The 15,461-nt window shown below is 36.5% G+C and overlaps 1 protein-coding gene across 1 annotated transcript; it reads right to left on the minus strand.

The window, feature by feature from the left end:
* Nucleotides 1–4,044: 4,044 nt before the first annotated feature.
* On the minus strand, nt 4,045–14,386 carry c1qtnf6a (C1q and TNF related 6a). The gene is made up of 4 exons (XM_067372547.1): nt 14,374–14,386; nt 12,550–12,583; nt 9,249–9,425; nt 4,045–4,592 (listed from the first exon to the last, which is right to left on the minus strand). Exons 3-4 carry the CDS (start codon nt 9,415–9,417, stop codon nt 4,045–4,047), a joined length of 717 nt encoding a protein of 238 aa, XP_067228648.1. The 5' UTR covers nt 9,418–9,425; nt 12,550–12,583; nt 14,374–14,386.
* Between the last annotated feature and the right edge of the window lie 1,075 nt (nt 14,387–15,461).

A 15,461-nucleotide genomic window follows, 5' to 3' on the forward strand; every position in this document is an offset into this window, starting at 1 on the left:
AGCCATCAGATTTCATCAAAAATATCTTAATTTGTGTTCTGAGGATGAACGAAGGTCTTACAGGTGTAGAACGACATGAGGGTGAATAATAAACGACATTATTTTCATTTTTGGGTGAACTAACCCTTTAAAAACAACCCATATTGAGTTAAAATTGGACAAACCCAGTAATCGGGTTGTTTTAACCCATCAGTTGGGTTAAATGTTTGCCCAAATAGCTGGGTAGTTTTATTTAACTCAACTATTGTTTAAAAATTACAATATTGGTTGCTTAAAATGAACCTAAAATGAGTTGGAAATTAACATTTATGCTTAATAAATTATTGTTGCCTCTAGTAATTATGTTTCTGATTTTGGGTTCATTTTAAGCCAGACATATAGTCATTTTAAAATAAAAGTTAGGTTAAATAAAACTGCCCAGCACTTTGGGCAAACATTTTACCCAACCGCTGGGTTTGTCCATTTTCAACCAATCTTGGGTTGTTTTTAACCCAGCACTTTTTTTTTTTTTATGTAATGAGATGCATTATTACAATTCACCACTAGAGGGTGTGAGAACAGCATTTTTGTCTCTATCCATTGGCTGACATCGCACTAGACTTTGAAATCTTTTGAAAAAAAAAAAAAAATAATAATAATAATAACCCTATTTTAAGAAGCTTTCCAGCTTCTTTATTGTAAGAAATCAACAAAACTTCCATTCATTACATTCATCACTTATCAAGTCGACATCAGTGAAATTAACCCTTTATTGTGTTATTTAAAATCAGCAATAAAAAATTGCTAGACATCCATACAGTACATTAACATAAAGCACCACTGAGATGTATATTCATATACAAACCAAACCCTTTTTAAAATCACAGTCAAGTATGTTATTTATAGCACCTGATGTGTTCAAAATACAAATAATTATTAGCACCCGACTCCTTTGATAACAATTGTGTTTTTTTTTTTATTCAGCACCTTTTCTTTACTTGTTATCTCAGATGTTCTATCACTACATTCCTGAGATCCGGATTCTGCAGTCCAGACCGAAGCCGGATAAAGACACAAAACCAACAACCAGCTTGTATTGAAGTCTCTTTTAAGTCATCAGTTGGGGCAGAGATCTGTACCTTGTGGTTTCAGATCATTTAATCTTGCTCTCCCTCTCTATATTTCTATCATCTGAGTCTCTCTCAAGTGGATTCTAGCTACTGAAAAAGGAAAGCCACATACATCCTGTTTAACATCAACAAAAAGCCCCCCTCCTTCCAATAAACAGAGCCAGACACCACCACACACACTCAAAGCAGACTTTCTCAGGGCTCTTGGCCCATTTAAAACTGGTAAATGACGTGTTTCTGATGACATGTTCTTGAAATACACTACTGTTCAAAAGTTTGGGGTCAGTAAGATTTTTGTTTTCATAGAAACTAATTTCTTTAGTCAGCAAGAATGCATTAAATGAAATTGATCAAAAGTGACAGTACAGATATTTATAATGTTACAAAAGATTTCTACTTCAAATAAATGCTGTTCTTTTGAACTTTCTATTCATCTAAGAATCCTGGGGGGTTTCCACAAAAAAAAATATTAAGAAGCACAACTGATTTCAACACTGATAATAATCAGAAATGTTTCAAATCATCATAGAATGATTTCTGAAGGATCATGTGACACTGAAGACTGGAATAATCAGCTTTGACATCACACGAATACATTACATTTTTAAATATATTTAAATAGAAACAGCTATTTAAAATTGTAATAATATTTCCTCTTTCATAAAACTCTAAAAATCTTAACAACCTCAGATTTTTAAACAGTAGTGTTTTTTCCTTCTTTCTTTCAAAAACTCTGACCAGAGGTGTGTTTCCTGTACAACAACATAACTCACTGCTTCACTACCAGAGTACAATGCATTGTTGAACACATCAACTAGATAGTCACGACTCTTTCTTGAAACCGCATCGTCACAAACCTGTCCTTCAAGGTGGTGGAGTAATAACTTCTTTAAATTAATCCATTTGAGTTTGAATTAATGCTCAATTAATTACAGACATGGCATCTGAGGCCTAATTCAAATTTTTCTCATTTATTTTGCTTTATTTCCAGATTCAACAATAGGCTCGTTCTTACGTACTAGAGCACAAACGCACATGCGCACTCTTCAAAAACGGTGCTTAAAGGATTAGTTCACTTTGAAATTAAAATTCCCAAGCTTTACTCACACTCAAGCCATCCTAGGTGTATATGACTTTCTTCTTTCTGATGAACACAATTGGAGAAATAATAAATATCCTGATGCATCCAAGCTTTATAATGACAGTGAACAGAGGTCACGAGTATGAGCTGAAGAAAGTGTCTCCATCCACATCCATCCATCATAAACATACTCCACACGGCTCCGGGGGGTTAATAAAGGCCTTCTGAAGCGAAGCGATGCTTTTGTGTAAAAAACATATCCTTATTTAACAATTTATAAAGTAAAATATCTAGCTTCTGCCAGACCACCTTCTATATTCAACTTACGAAGAAAATGTAAAACTCTCGCAGTTCAGAAAGCTTACGCTACGTCCTACACCTTCCCTATTCCACTTATGAATCAAGCGTAAATGACGCAACGTCAGTTTACACTTTCTTCATAACTTGAATACGGAAGGAGGTCTGGTGGAAGCTAGATATTTTACTTCATAACTTGTTAAATGTGGATATTTTTTAACACAAACGCATTGCTTCACTTCACAAGGCCTTTATTAACCCCCCCGGAGCCGTGTGGAGTACATGTTTATGATGGATGGATGTGGATGGAGACACTTTCTTCAGCTCATACTCATTGGTTCTGTTCACTGCCATTATAAAGCTCGAATGCATCAGGATATTTATTAATATTTCTCCAACTGTTTTTATCAGAAAGTCATATACACCTAGGATGGCTTGAGGGTGATTAAAGCTTGGGCTAATTTTCATTTGAAAGTGAACTAATCCTTAAAAAAAGAGACCAAATTATCACCAGAGACTTGGGCTCTTTTATCTTGGGATAGTAAGCGATGACCTAGCAACCAAATCCACTAAACACCACCCAGAACATCCTACAGCACCACATGCTTCGACGTGATGAACTTGTTTTGTTACGACTCCAGTTGCCTGTTAATGTCTGTTAAAGGTCAGCAGCAGGTTCAGATAGTCAGTCACAACATGTAAACATCCATTCAAAACCAACATAAACCAGTTACCATTTTCCAGACGCTGCCGATAAATCTTAGGAAGACCCTGTCTGGTTTGGAAAAGTCTAAAGACAGACCTAAATATCTGGGCTACATCAGAGGTTCTCAACTGGTTTTTCAGATTTTAGTCTGGAGATCAGAACTGTTTATCATCCAGTAGTAAACAGAATTATCCCTAAAATCTAACATTTGTATTAATATTAGCATAAATTTGAGCATTTCTATGGTTTCATGCTCTTGACAGCCAATGATTCAAAACATGTGGTCGGCACCAAACCCCATATCCAGTGTAGTCTGTAGCTGTATTTTCTTTTTCTTTGCATATATTTGATTATTTGTTTTTGAAGATAACGTCACACAACCTGCCCACATGGGAATCTACCTAATTTGACAAGCTTCTACCATGTGACATAAAATTGTACCAAATTACTGAATTTTGTATAGATAGTTTGGATGCACAGATTTTGATTTCAACGGCAAAAGATATGGAAAATGTTTGTTTTTTTTTTTAGTTGCAATTGTATTTAGCATTGTTGTTCCATCAGAACAGATCTGCGGCATTTTTAGGGCGTGATCCACCAGTTGAGAACCACTGGACTTCATTTTGGACACAGTTACTGGTTTTCTTCATACAAGACTCCTGTGGAATATGAAAAGCAGATTTCTCTGCAATGCATTGGGGTTTTTGTTTGGACTGCAGAAATCTAATATGAAATGTTTGGATGCTTTTCAGTTTTGTTAAAGTTGCTTCACTGCTCAAGCATTTTGGCACATTTTCAAACATCTTGTCCATAATCATCCCATTCACTCCTTCCCACCATCGTTTCTGGTTTTAGTCAGTCTCTGGTTTGATGAGGTATCCGTTAAAGGTGATGTAAACGTCCACGTCGTCGCTGTAGATGGCGTTCTCGCGCTCGCGTTTGTAGAGACGGACCCAGACCTCGTCGCCCTCCTGCAGGGGCAGCATGACGCTCTGGCTCTGCATGATGGAGCGGTCGCTGGGCTGAGCGTAAACGATGGCCTTCTCGCTGTCGTTCTGCATGATGTGCAGGTACGTCTCCTTGAAGTTCCACGTGTGGATGTTCACATTGAAGAAGTAGATTCCCGGTATGTGGCAGCGGTACTTCCCAGCAAACATGTCGAAGTGTTCAGGGGTGTTGACGAAGATGGTGTCAAAGATCAGGGCCTGGTAGTTGTCAACGCTGTGAAGGGACTTTCGTCGGCCGACTGAGAAAGCAGAATGCTGGGACTTACAGGCGTCGCCTGGAGCTCCGGCTTGTCCCTTATCTCCTTTAAGGCCTTCAGACCCTTGTGGTCCCGGGGAACCCTCAATCCCAGGCTTCCCAGGAGTTCCTCTTTCTCCACGGTCACCTTTTTCACCTTGAAAAGATGTCAGAAATGTCATAAAGATGCAGAAGGAAAAAGAGCTAGAAGCCTAAAGTAAACTGAATCATGTATTAGGCTGTTATTCAGGTGGACATTATAAACTTTTCTACAGTCTATAACCCTATAAAGCCTACTGTATCATATTTGATGCACAAATTTCTAAGGCCTTTAATCATCAACAAAACCTGTTGTACACGATCTACTACATGCCTTTTAAAAAAGGGCCTTTTAGTATAATTCTTTAGTATAGTCTTTTTTTTCTGTCAATTTTTATAAAGTAAACATTATAAGAGTAGCTCTTTTTTTCAAAATGAACACTACCTGGACTGAAGCAACTCAGGTTTACTTGATTATCAATATCAATATCAATAATATATTTTTTTAAATATGAGTTGCAAATATGATTTATCAGGCTTTTGAGGAACGTTTATTTGTTCATCTCTTAATCATCATTGTATTTCATGAGATTATATGTTTTACCACCACAATAAATACTGCAGAGTGATTGGTCATAAAATTAAATATTTAATTATCATCTTTATATGACATATTATTGGGAGATACAGAGTGAAAGCTGATATTTATATGCCTTTTAAGCAAGAAGTCTCTTATACTGTTATAAAGATCTCACCAATTCACATTACAAGCTATCAGAATTTCATCTTACTTTTTTGCCATATAAATAACAGCTTCACCAAATGACATATTTTTGCTCAGTTTTTTTCCCACCTCGAGTATGAGCTCCATTTTCTCCTATATCAGACTACATGAGACATAGAAGCCTGATGTTTCAAATAAAAAAAAACACATATGCAAACTTTTTTAAAAACAATTTCATCTAATGGTTCAATAAACTGTTCCATTTCTTTGCTCTGCCATGACAGTAGTTGACCTGAAAACCGACCATAGATCAAGACAATTTTTCCTAATTCATACAAAATCATTTCTAGTTCTCATGATAAGGTTTAGTTTACCCAAAAATGAACATTTTGTCATCATTTACTCATCCTCAAGTTATTCCAAACCTGTTTCTTTCTTCTGTTGAACACAAAAGAAGATATTTTGAAGAATGTTTGTAACCAGACAGTTGACAGAAGCCATTAACTTCCATTGTAGGAAAAAAATATTACTATGGATTGTAACAGTTTTCCTGTTACTAATATAGATACCAGTAATTTTCTCCAGTGGATTTATTGTTATTACTCACCTGAGCATTAGGGGGCGCTCTATGAGGTCTAGGGTAGGCCTATTTAAGGAGGCAAAGAAGGAGAAATGGCAGGAAGTTGGTTCTCTGCCTGTAAAGAGAGGCTTGCCTCATGGTGGTTGTGGGTTTTTTTTTTACCCTGGTTGAGGAACTTTAGAGTTCTAAGTTCTAAGAAGTTGTTTGTTTCTGTTTTGGTTTTACAATTTATGTTCATAGCACATGGTTATGGTTTGTTTTGAATTTTGTTTACAGAGGGTTTGGGTTCTGAATCTATATGGATTACTTATGGGCTTAAACAACTGAGAAGATTGGAACTAGGAGTTGATTTCCATCACAACTTGACTGTTACCTGTTGTATGACAACGTTGTACTTCAAACATGGACAAAGCTCTCTGATGATTGAACTCTGCTGTGGATCATTTTGCCATTTAAATGCTGTTTTCTCTGTTCATTTTCAACAAAGACTGGGCAAAGCTTATGGTCCTAATTGGTGAAAAACCAAAGACTGTGCTTTATGTGATGGACTGTATTTCTTAACCTCTGGTTCCAACTGTTTGATGTCAGAAATTGGTGTCAGATTGAATAATGAATGTTTTTTGTGACTATGTTTAATACATTTGACTCATTGACTCAAGATTGGTCTGGTTGGTCCCTTATTTTATGTAGCACTCAAGTAAAAGTTAACGGGATAGGTGTTACAGGATAGCTACCTTCAACCATCTGGTTACCTACATTCGTTAAAGTATCTTTTTTGTGTTCAACAGAAGAAAGAAACCGGTTTGGAACAACTTGAGGATGAATAAATGATGACAATTTTCATTTTTGGGTGAACTATCGCTTAAATGTAATTGAAATGTTACTATACCAACATTTGAAAACAACATATGAAAGCTGAAAAGGCACAAGCATAATTTGTGGCAGACTAAAATAAATCCTCAGAACCTCAAATCACAGCTTCTAAAATGACAAAAAAGATTATTTTTTTCTTTTTTTTTCTTTCAGTCACTTAACTTGGGCTCAAATTCTTTTCTTTTGTCCACCTTTGTCAACATACAATTTCGGCAGTTCAAAATTTCCACAAACCACATTTCCTGCAGGCTTCATCTCCGTACATGCAACAAACACATGCACATATGTGCATGCAGACACATAAAACAACTCTCATAATGGTTCCCGCCACATCAGCACCTTTCCTGCCAGGTTTGTCACTTCCTGTCCACCAAGAAGGCCTCCAGCGGAGCATATATTTCTGAGCCAATAGAGGTTAACTGAGGCTCACAGAGGGGAAGAAAGCAGCTGAAAACACATATTCAAATCATTCGGCTCAATGAACATCTTATTTCCCAGCTGTTTAGTGCACTAAACAGCTGGGAAATAATGTTTAGTGCAGTTCAGATCCAATATCCAGAAATGCTTGTGCCAGACAACAGACAAGTGATAGATTGGGAAACAGGGAAAACTGAAATCCAACAAGGATAGTTGGGGTCAAAATTCAACTATACACTCTTAAAAGAAAAGGAGAACAGAATCTTAAAGGATTCTCTCAGGGACTTTTTAGGGGTTCCCATCATTGGATCATTTTATGGATTAAGTTTAATTCATTTTATTTTAAAGGTGCCCAAGAATGCTTTTTTCACAAGATGTAATATGAGTCTAAGGTGTCTCCTGAATGTGTCTATGAAGTTTAAGCTCAAAATACCCAATAGATTATTTTTTATTAATTTTTTTAACTGCCTATTTTGGGGCATCATTAACTATACACTGATTTTGGCACCGCGCTGCCCCTTTAATTCGCCTGCTTCCTGCCACACGACTATATTACAGTGCATTTACAAAGTTCACACAGCTAATATAACCCTCAAATGGATCTTTACAAGATGTTTGTCATGCATACTGTATGCATGCTTTGAATTATGTGAGTAAAGTATTTATTTTGATGTTTACGTTCGACTCAGTATGAGTTTGAGGCTGTGCTCTGTGGCTAACGGCTAATGCTACACTGTTGGAGAGATTTATAAAGAATGAAGTTGTGTTTATGAATTATACAGACTGCAAGAGTTTGATAATGAAAATAGCAACGGCTCTTGTCTCCGTGAATACAGTAAGAAACAATGGTAACTTTAACCACATTTAACAGTACATTAGCAACATGATAACGAAACATTTAAAAAGACAATTCACAAATATCACAAAAAATATCATGATATCATGGATCATGTCAGTTATTATTGCTCCATCTGCCATTTTTCGCTGTTGTTCTTGCTGGCTTACCTTGTCTGTGCACAGATCCAGACGTTAATACTGCCTTTCCTTGTCTAATGCTTGATCATGGGCTGGCATATGCAAATATTGGGGGCGTGTTTTCTGGAAGTCTTTTAAACAAATGAGATTTTTAAGAAGTAGGAAGCAATGGGGTTTGAAACTCAATGCATGTCTTTTTCATGTACTGAACTCTTGTTATTCAACTATGCCAATATAAATTCAATTTTTGATTCTAGGGCACCTTTAATTCTTTTTTTTTTGATTACATTTTATGAATGAAACAGCTCATTTATTACTAGAAAAAAATGAAACAACCTGTTGAACATTAAAGTATTATTCTCCTGAACCTTTTTGGCATAAAAGAGTTCTTTAACACTAAGTCAAGAACCCTAGGGTTCTATATAGAACTCATATACATTTATAGAACCCCACTGAGCCTTTTTTCTAAAGGTCGACCGATTCATCGTTTTTGCCGATTCATCGGCACTGATAGCTGAAATCCAGGCCAATAGTTGTTCCAGTGTTCTAAAATATAAGCAAATTAAAAAAAAAAACACTCTACATACATTTATGTATTTCAGTGCTCTGGCCTTTGCATATTTAACTGTTTGGATTTATATGAAATGGTAACACTTTAAAATAAGATTCCATTTGTAACATTAACTAAGGTTAATAAATGCTGTAGAAGTATTGTTCATTGTTAGTTTGTTAATTTCAACATTTACTAATACAGTTTTTTGTGTTTGAATGCATGTTTTTTGTTTACTTCAATATTTATTAATATAATTCATATATTTATATTATGTTCATTTCATTTAGCACAGTTGCATGGTTCAGTACATTTTTGTTATGTTTGTTTTTCGTCCAGTATCCATTTTAAAAACTATCGGCCTAGTTATCGGTATCTGTAAAATAAACTATCGGTCGACCTCTACTTTTTTTTGTGAGATTTTCGAAGTTCTCCCTCTCTACAGTTTCTGCTGATGTTATTTGACTTTGAAACATTGCCAATAGATGCTTTTGGTGGTTTAAATGCTCGTTGTATGGCTGATTTTGCAATAAAACTATGTTGTCGAACATTCAGGTTTTGCTTTGAAAGGCTATGGATCAGCATGCAAGGATTTATTAGCTACACGACTTCTTTTTGTCATGAGCTAAAGCACTTTCTGAAGACTTTTGGGTACCTTTGAGAATGGTCATGTTGATGTATGTGCGGACCTCAGGCATGCTTTCTCTTATAGTTGCAGCGTCATCTAGTGGTGGGAGATGGTCGCAGCATCGACGGCAGGGCGGTTGAGGTACGGAGACTACCAGATGTAGAAACAGACAGGCAAGCAGGAGGAACCCAAACATGGTGCGATCTGAGATAAAAGAATAAATATGCACTTACAAGAGTCACTCCCTATAATAACGTTCCACACAATGTTATTCTTTCGCTAATGTGAGACTGTGTATTTATTAGTGGGATCATTAAGGTAGACTGGATTAGTGTAATCCTAAAAAAACAGAAAGAGAGGGGCTTTTTGGTAGTGCTAAGTGGAATGCAGCCTGACAAATGTAGGCCCCTTCAGGACACAGATGAATGTTTCTGTTGGTCTGAGTCCAACCTGCACACGAGTACAGCTAAACTAACAAAGTTCAGTCCGTCTGTCTCTCCGCTCAACAGAATCCAGCTCATAGTTCATTCTCATGAGATAAAATGTTAAAACGCTTCCAAATTCGTATTTGCTAAGAATTTATGATGTTAAAATATGTTCTGTACTGATACTTATCATAGGTTGGATGTCCTGAAGAGTGTAAACAACGTGGCTGTGTTACATTTCCATTGAATCATATAGCGCCAATCAGATGGAGACCGCAGTGCAATTATTTAAAGTAACCTTTGCAATGCTGCTCTACTTAAGATAAACTGGCCCAAAGCAGCAAAAAAAAAAAAAAAGAGAGAGAGAGAGAAAAAAAAAACTTGTCTGGATGTTTTACATATAGGTCAAACATCTCTTTCTGTCTAAGTGAGCAGTTCTTGATCAGAAAAAGTGAACCTTAAATCATGACTTAAATCAGGGGGTTATATAAAACATCATATAATCAAGATGAAAAGCCTAAAAATGACATTCCATCTTGGTGAAAGACGGTGGTTGACCAGCAAATATGACCCAACATCATTCAAAAAGGCAAAATGGAAAAAAAGGGTAGAAAACAAAATGCTGCTATTGAAAATACAGGGACTGCGACATCAGGAATAAACTTTTTTTCTGTTTTTAACATTGATAATAAAAGGAAAATTTTCTTGAGCAGTAAATCATCATGATTTCTGAAGGATCATGTGACACTGAAGACTGGAGTAATGATGCTGAAAATTCAGCTTTGATCACAGGAATAAATTACATTTTAAAATATATTCAAACAGAAAACAGTTATCTTTAATTGTAATAATATTTCACAATGTTATGTTTTTTATGGTATTTTTGATCAAACAAATGCAGCCTTGGTGAGCAGAAGAGACATCAAAAGCATTAAAAACTTTTACCAACCCCAAACATAAGCTCAAATCCACTATTAAATGCATTTGGTCATGTTCACCAAGCCATAAAGTCTGATTCAAACAGACATGGTGAACATGTCAGCACCAAATCTGTGTTTCCTGGTTCCTGAGTGAAGAGACTAATAAGAGTGTTTGATTTTTGGATCTCACTTGGAAAGCAGCAGCAGCACAGCTGAGAGGATCTGCAATACAGGATCAAGCTCTTCTTTGTGCTCTGAGCTTAACTTTAAGCGAGAGGATTTTTACGATCTGCAGGTAGGCTCTGTATTACGTCAGACTATAACAGGCTGCTGAGTCTGACATGTTGAGACCCATAAGAAAACTGTTAAAAAGTTTTGGTCTCAACAACTCGTTTAAAGTCAAAATTAAAAGGGTTAGTCACAAAAACTTTCAATAATACAAATTTTCATTTCAAAAGTGCAGGTGACAGACATATATTGACTTGTATTGAATAATTATGAGATAAAACATGCCTCAAATTCATACAAAAAATAATCAGTCCAGGACTAACAACAAATCACATTCTAATCCAAGGGTTTTCAACTACTGATTATTTTTTGTAAAATGATTGCATATAAAATGAATGCAGGTTCGAGATTTAGCTGCTTCATATCAAACTTTCTCGCTCTTTGTGACAACTAATTAGGGATGCACCGATATGAAAATTTTGGCCGATACTGATAACCGATAATTCTTTATATATGAAAACCGATAACCGATATATTTGAACTCAACTGTTTAACTCTAGGGGAGTTGGAAAATGATTCTATTTTCACAAAAAGTGGAGTGTTCCTTTAATATATGGGTCAAATTTTCTTATGGGGCCGATAACGATAACATTAAAAATGAACATATATCGGCCGATACCGATATGGCGGCCAATAGGGCTGGGCGATATATCGCATGCAATTGTCACGCGCATTTCGTCAGTAAAGCCGGTACCCTGATTACCGCTAAATCGCCATCGCCTGCTTTCAAATGGAGCGGCATTTAATAGACAGAGCCGTAGATCACTGACAAGCTACGCAATATCATGTTCATATCGCAGATGAATTGCCTTCGATATTGAACGCAATATTGCGTGGCTTATTAGTGATCTACGGCTCTGTCTATTAAATGCCGCTCCATTTGAAAGCAGGTGATGGCGATTTAGCGGTAATCAGGGAACCGGCTTTACTGACGAAATGCGCGTGACAATTGCATGCGTTATATCGCCCAGCCCTAGCGGCCACCATATCATGCATCCCTACAACTAACCTATGCCACTCCCACACCATACACATGTCAAAGTAACCGGAGCAACTTTCCTCTATTTATATGACGAGACGCGCACAGGCGAGTGACGTACGTATGCAAATTCCCACAAAAACCATCCCACCTGGTCTAAAACATGAACACTATAGACGTACCATAGTGAATCAGGGTGAGACAAAAAAGGGAGAAGAAGAATTAATGTATTAGCTCATTATTTAAATTTTGTTCATTTTGAAGAAAAGTTACATAGTGTAGCTACCTTTAACTAAAGCTACAATTCATCTAAATATTTCATTAACAGTAACAAGTCAAATTAAAATGCAGTAACCGAATTCAATCCTTTATTAAAAACATGCTAAAACAAAACCACATGAGGTCTGTCTTCCTGCATTACTGTACTGTAAAACAGCAGACAGATTTCATCCATGGCAAAGCATGAACGCTTTGCACATGTTCTCTCAATCTCGGCAGCTGTCCATCTGCTGGAAAGATGTTAACTAGCTCGCAAAAACTTTCTGAGCACTGTAACTTACAGATCACCTTGATGAAGCAGCACAGTTTGCTTACTAAAGTGCCACTAAACTCATTTTCCTTTATCAAAAGCCTAAATGGACTGTAAAGCAATTTCTTTCTGGTGTGATTGTATGTGCATGTGTGTGTGTGTGTGTGTGCGTGTAGGCAAAACTTACTTGATGCGTTTGCTGCTGCCGTTGGATCAGTGTGCTGAGAGGGGAAATAGAGAAAAAGAAAAGGGAAAAGTCCTCAGTCAGCTCATTTCTCCCTCCCTCTTTCTCTCTCCCTCCCTTCCTTCTCGCCTTCGAATTCAACCTCAATGCCTTTCTTCCATCCCATTCCTGAACATAAACTCAATGAGCCTCCCCATCTTCATTTTCTCCCTTTCTCTGATATACAGTGACAGCTTTCTATGTCCAAACAAACTGTTTTCAGAAAGATCAGTTTTTGTCTGTTTCTTTCCAAAGCTTCTGTTCTCTATTAAAACAGAGTAAACCATGTGATGACCCTCAACATTTGTGAACATAAACATTTATAAGCACACACAAACAAAGTGAAATCGCTGAGAAACTCAATGCATCCTGTAGCATGTATATTTGCAGGATGTGGCTTGTTACATGAATAGTCAAGATTATCATCTTTGGAGACCTATATTTATCTCCCAGAAGAATTTCAGGCAAAATGTCTGCACAACTCACTAGTTTAATTTCACCATGCACTGTGTGGAAACACACATTTGTTTTTTTTCTATCATGGTGGGATCTTTCCATTGATTTTTACTGGTCTTATACTGAGCTAATGGTATTTTTTACACTGTATCCCTAAACCAAATCACATAATCACACTTATTTTAGTACGTTTATTAAGCTGTTTTCCACATTCAACCATCCCATAATTTAGACAAAATCTGACCCGCACACGTTTACTTATCTAAATGAGAATCAGTGTTGCCAAGTCTGCTGTTTTCCTGGGAAATTGGGCTACTTTAACAGTGTCGCCGTGGGTTTTTCATGTCCGCGGATGGCAATAATGTGATATTTATCCCCTGAATGCTAATTTTACCAGGGGAACCCAGGCAAAAAAAAAACGCGGATTTTACCCCATGGAATGTGATTGGGCTAATTTTGAGTACCAATTGTGTGGGTTTTGTTGTGAAAACCTGGCAACGCTGATGAGAATATACTTTATTCTATTCCTAAAATATACTTTAATTTTTATGTATATATAAAAATTTGAATTGCCATAGATTTCCCTGACCATACTCCTAAAGAAACTTAAAAATAATTAAAATGTGAATCATCTCCTAATGCACTATATCATCTGAAGATACAATGCTTTGCTGAGATGAAAGCAGCATTTACAATAGGACAGATATAAAATATCATATATACAGTACATTGTTGCTTATGTGGGTAATTTACTTTTATTTGGAATGATGAGTTATTCCAAGGTAACTTAAAATCTCGGTCTCAGGTAATTAGAAATAATGAGAGAAGAAATGGTTGAAGGAAAAATGATGGCCGATACTGCATGCACGGCTTTACGTTTCAGCACATAGTGTAATAAAAGTCTTTTGAGGTTCAGTAAATATTAAATGTGACACACACCCTTCTTAGAATACACATTCTCATCTGTTTTGCATTAGTACGTCTGGGTCACTGGTTGAATTCCTGTTACTTATGTAATAGTAATCATCTCATTCTCTCCATATGGAAAGAAAATTAAGGTCTGCCATTGACCTTTGATTGACAAAAGGCTGATTTTGTCCTCTACTCAACCCGTGCTGCATTCCTCTCCATGCTTTCTCATTTTCCTTTCAATACTGTTGTCCAACATTCTCCTCTGTGGCTTTGCACGCATAATTATTCTCCGTTAACATCAGGATCATGTGAAAAACATTATTATGAAGCTTTTCTTTTTGGGTTTAGTAAAACTCTCTGGAGTGTTTGTTTGAATATAAAAGAAATGAAAGGAATAATTAATTGTCATCAATTACTCACCAGTTTCAATTTCTGTCTTCTGTGTGAAACACAAAAAGAGATATTAGGGAAAATGTTCATGCTACTATTTTCCATTAAACAAAGTGAACAACGACTGTCAAGCACCTAAATATTACTACAATTTCAAATAAATGTTTTATCCTACTTTTAAGCATGAATTTGATCGACAGGCTATCACATTGTGCAGTTCATAGAGGACATAATGTATTATCTTTACATTATTTAAAACTATAACATTTTGCATAGACATTTAAACCTATAACTAATTTCTATCTCCTGATTCGGACTTTATAACTCGCAATTTCGAGTTATTATCATAAATCTGAGGGGGAAAGGCAGAATCTCGAGTTTGTATCGCCTTTATTTGAGGAAAAACATCGGAATTGCGAGATATAAACTCGGAACTGTGAGGAAAAAAGTCAGAATTGTGAGATATAAACTCGGAACTGCGAGGAAAAAAGGCAGAATTGCGAGATATAAACTCAGAACTGCGAGGAAAAAAGTCAGAATTGCGAGATATAAACTCGGAACTGCGAGGAAAAAAGTCAGAATTGTGAGATATAAACTCGGAACTGCGAGGAAAAAAGTCAGAATTGCAAGATATAAACTCGGAACTGCGGGGAAAAAAGTCAGAATTGCGAGGTATAAACTCGGAACTGCGAGGAAAAAAGTCAGAATTGCAAGATATAAACTCGGAACTGCGAGGAAAAAAGTCAGAATTGCGAGATATAAACTCGGAACTGCGAGGAAAAAAGTCAGAATTGCGAGATATAAACTCGGAACTGCGGGGAAAAAAGTCAGAATTGCGAGGTATAAACTCGGAACTGCGAGGAAAAAAGTCAGAATTGCGAGATATAAACTCGGAACTGCGAGGAAAAAGGCAGAATAGCGAGATATAAACTCGGAACTGCGAGGAAAAAAGTCAGAATTGCGAGATATAAACTCGGAACTGCGAGGAAAAAAGGCAGAATTGCGAGATATAAACTCGGAACTGCGAGGAAAAAAGGCAGAATTGCGAGATATAAACTCAGAACTGCGAGGAAAAAAGGCAGAATTGCGAGATATACACTGAAAATGACGTTTTTACT

Source organism: Chanodichthys erythropterus, chromosome 3, assembly GCF_024489055.1.
Source record: "Chanodichthys erythropterus isolate Z2021 chromosome 3, ASM2448905v1, whole genome shotgun sequence".
In the NCBI taxonomy this organism is placed as follows: domain Eukaryota; kingdom Metazoa; phylum Chordata; class Actinopteri; order Cypriniformes; family Xenocyprididae; genus Chanodichthys; species Chanodichthys erythropterus.

Coding starts and splice junctions, on each gene's coding strand:
- c1qtnf6a (XM_067372547.1), bottom strand. CDS start 9,417: ATGTTTGGGTTCCTCCTGCTTGCCTGTCTGTTTCTACATCTGGTAGTC. Junction 4,593..9,248: donor CAACATGACCATTCTCAAAG/GTACCCAAAAGT, acceptor CATCTTTTCAAG/GTGAAAAAGGTGACCGTGGA.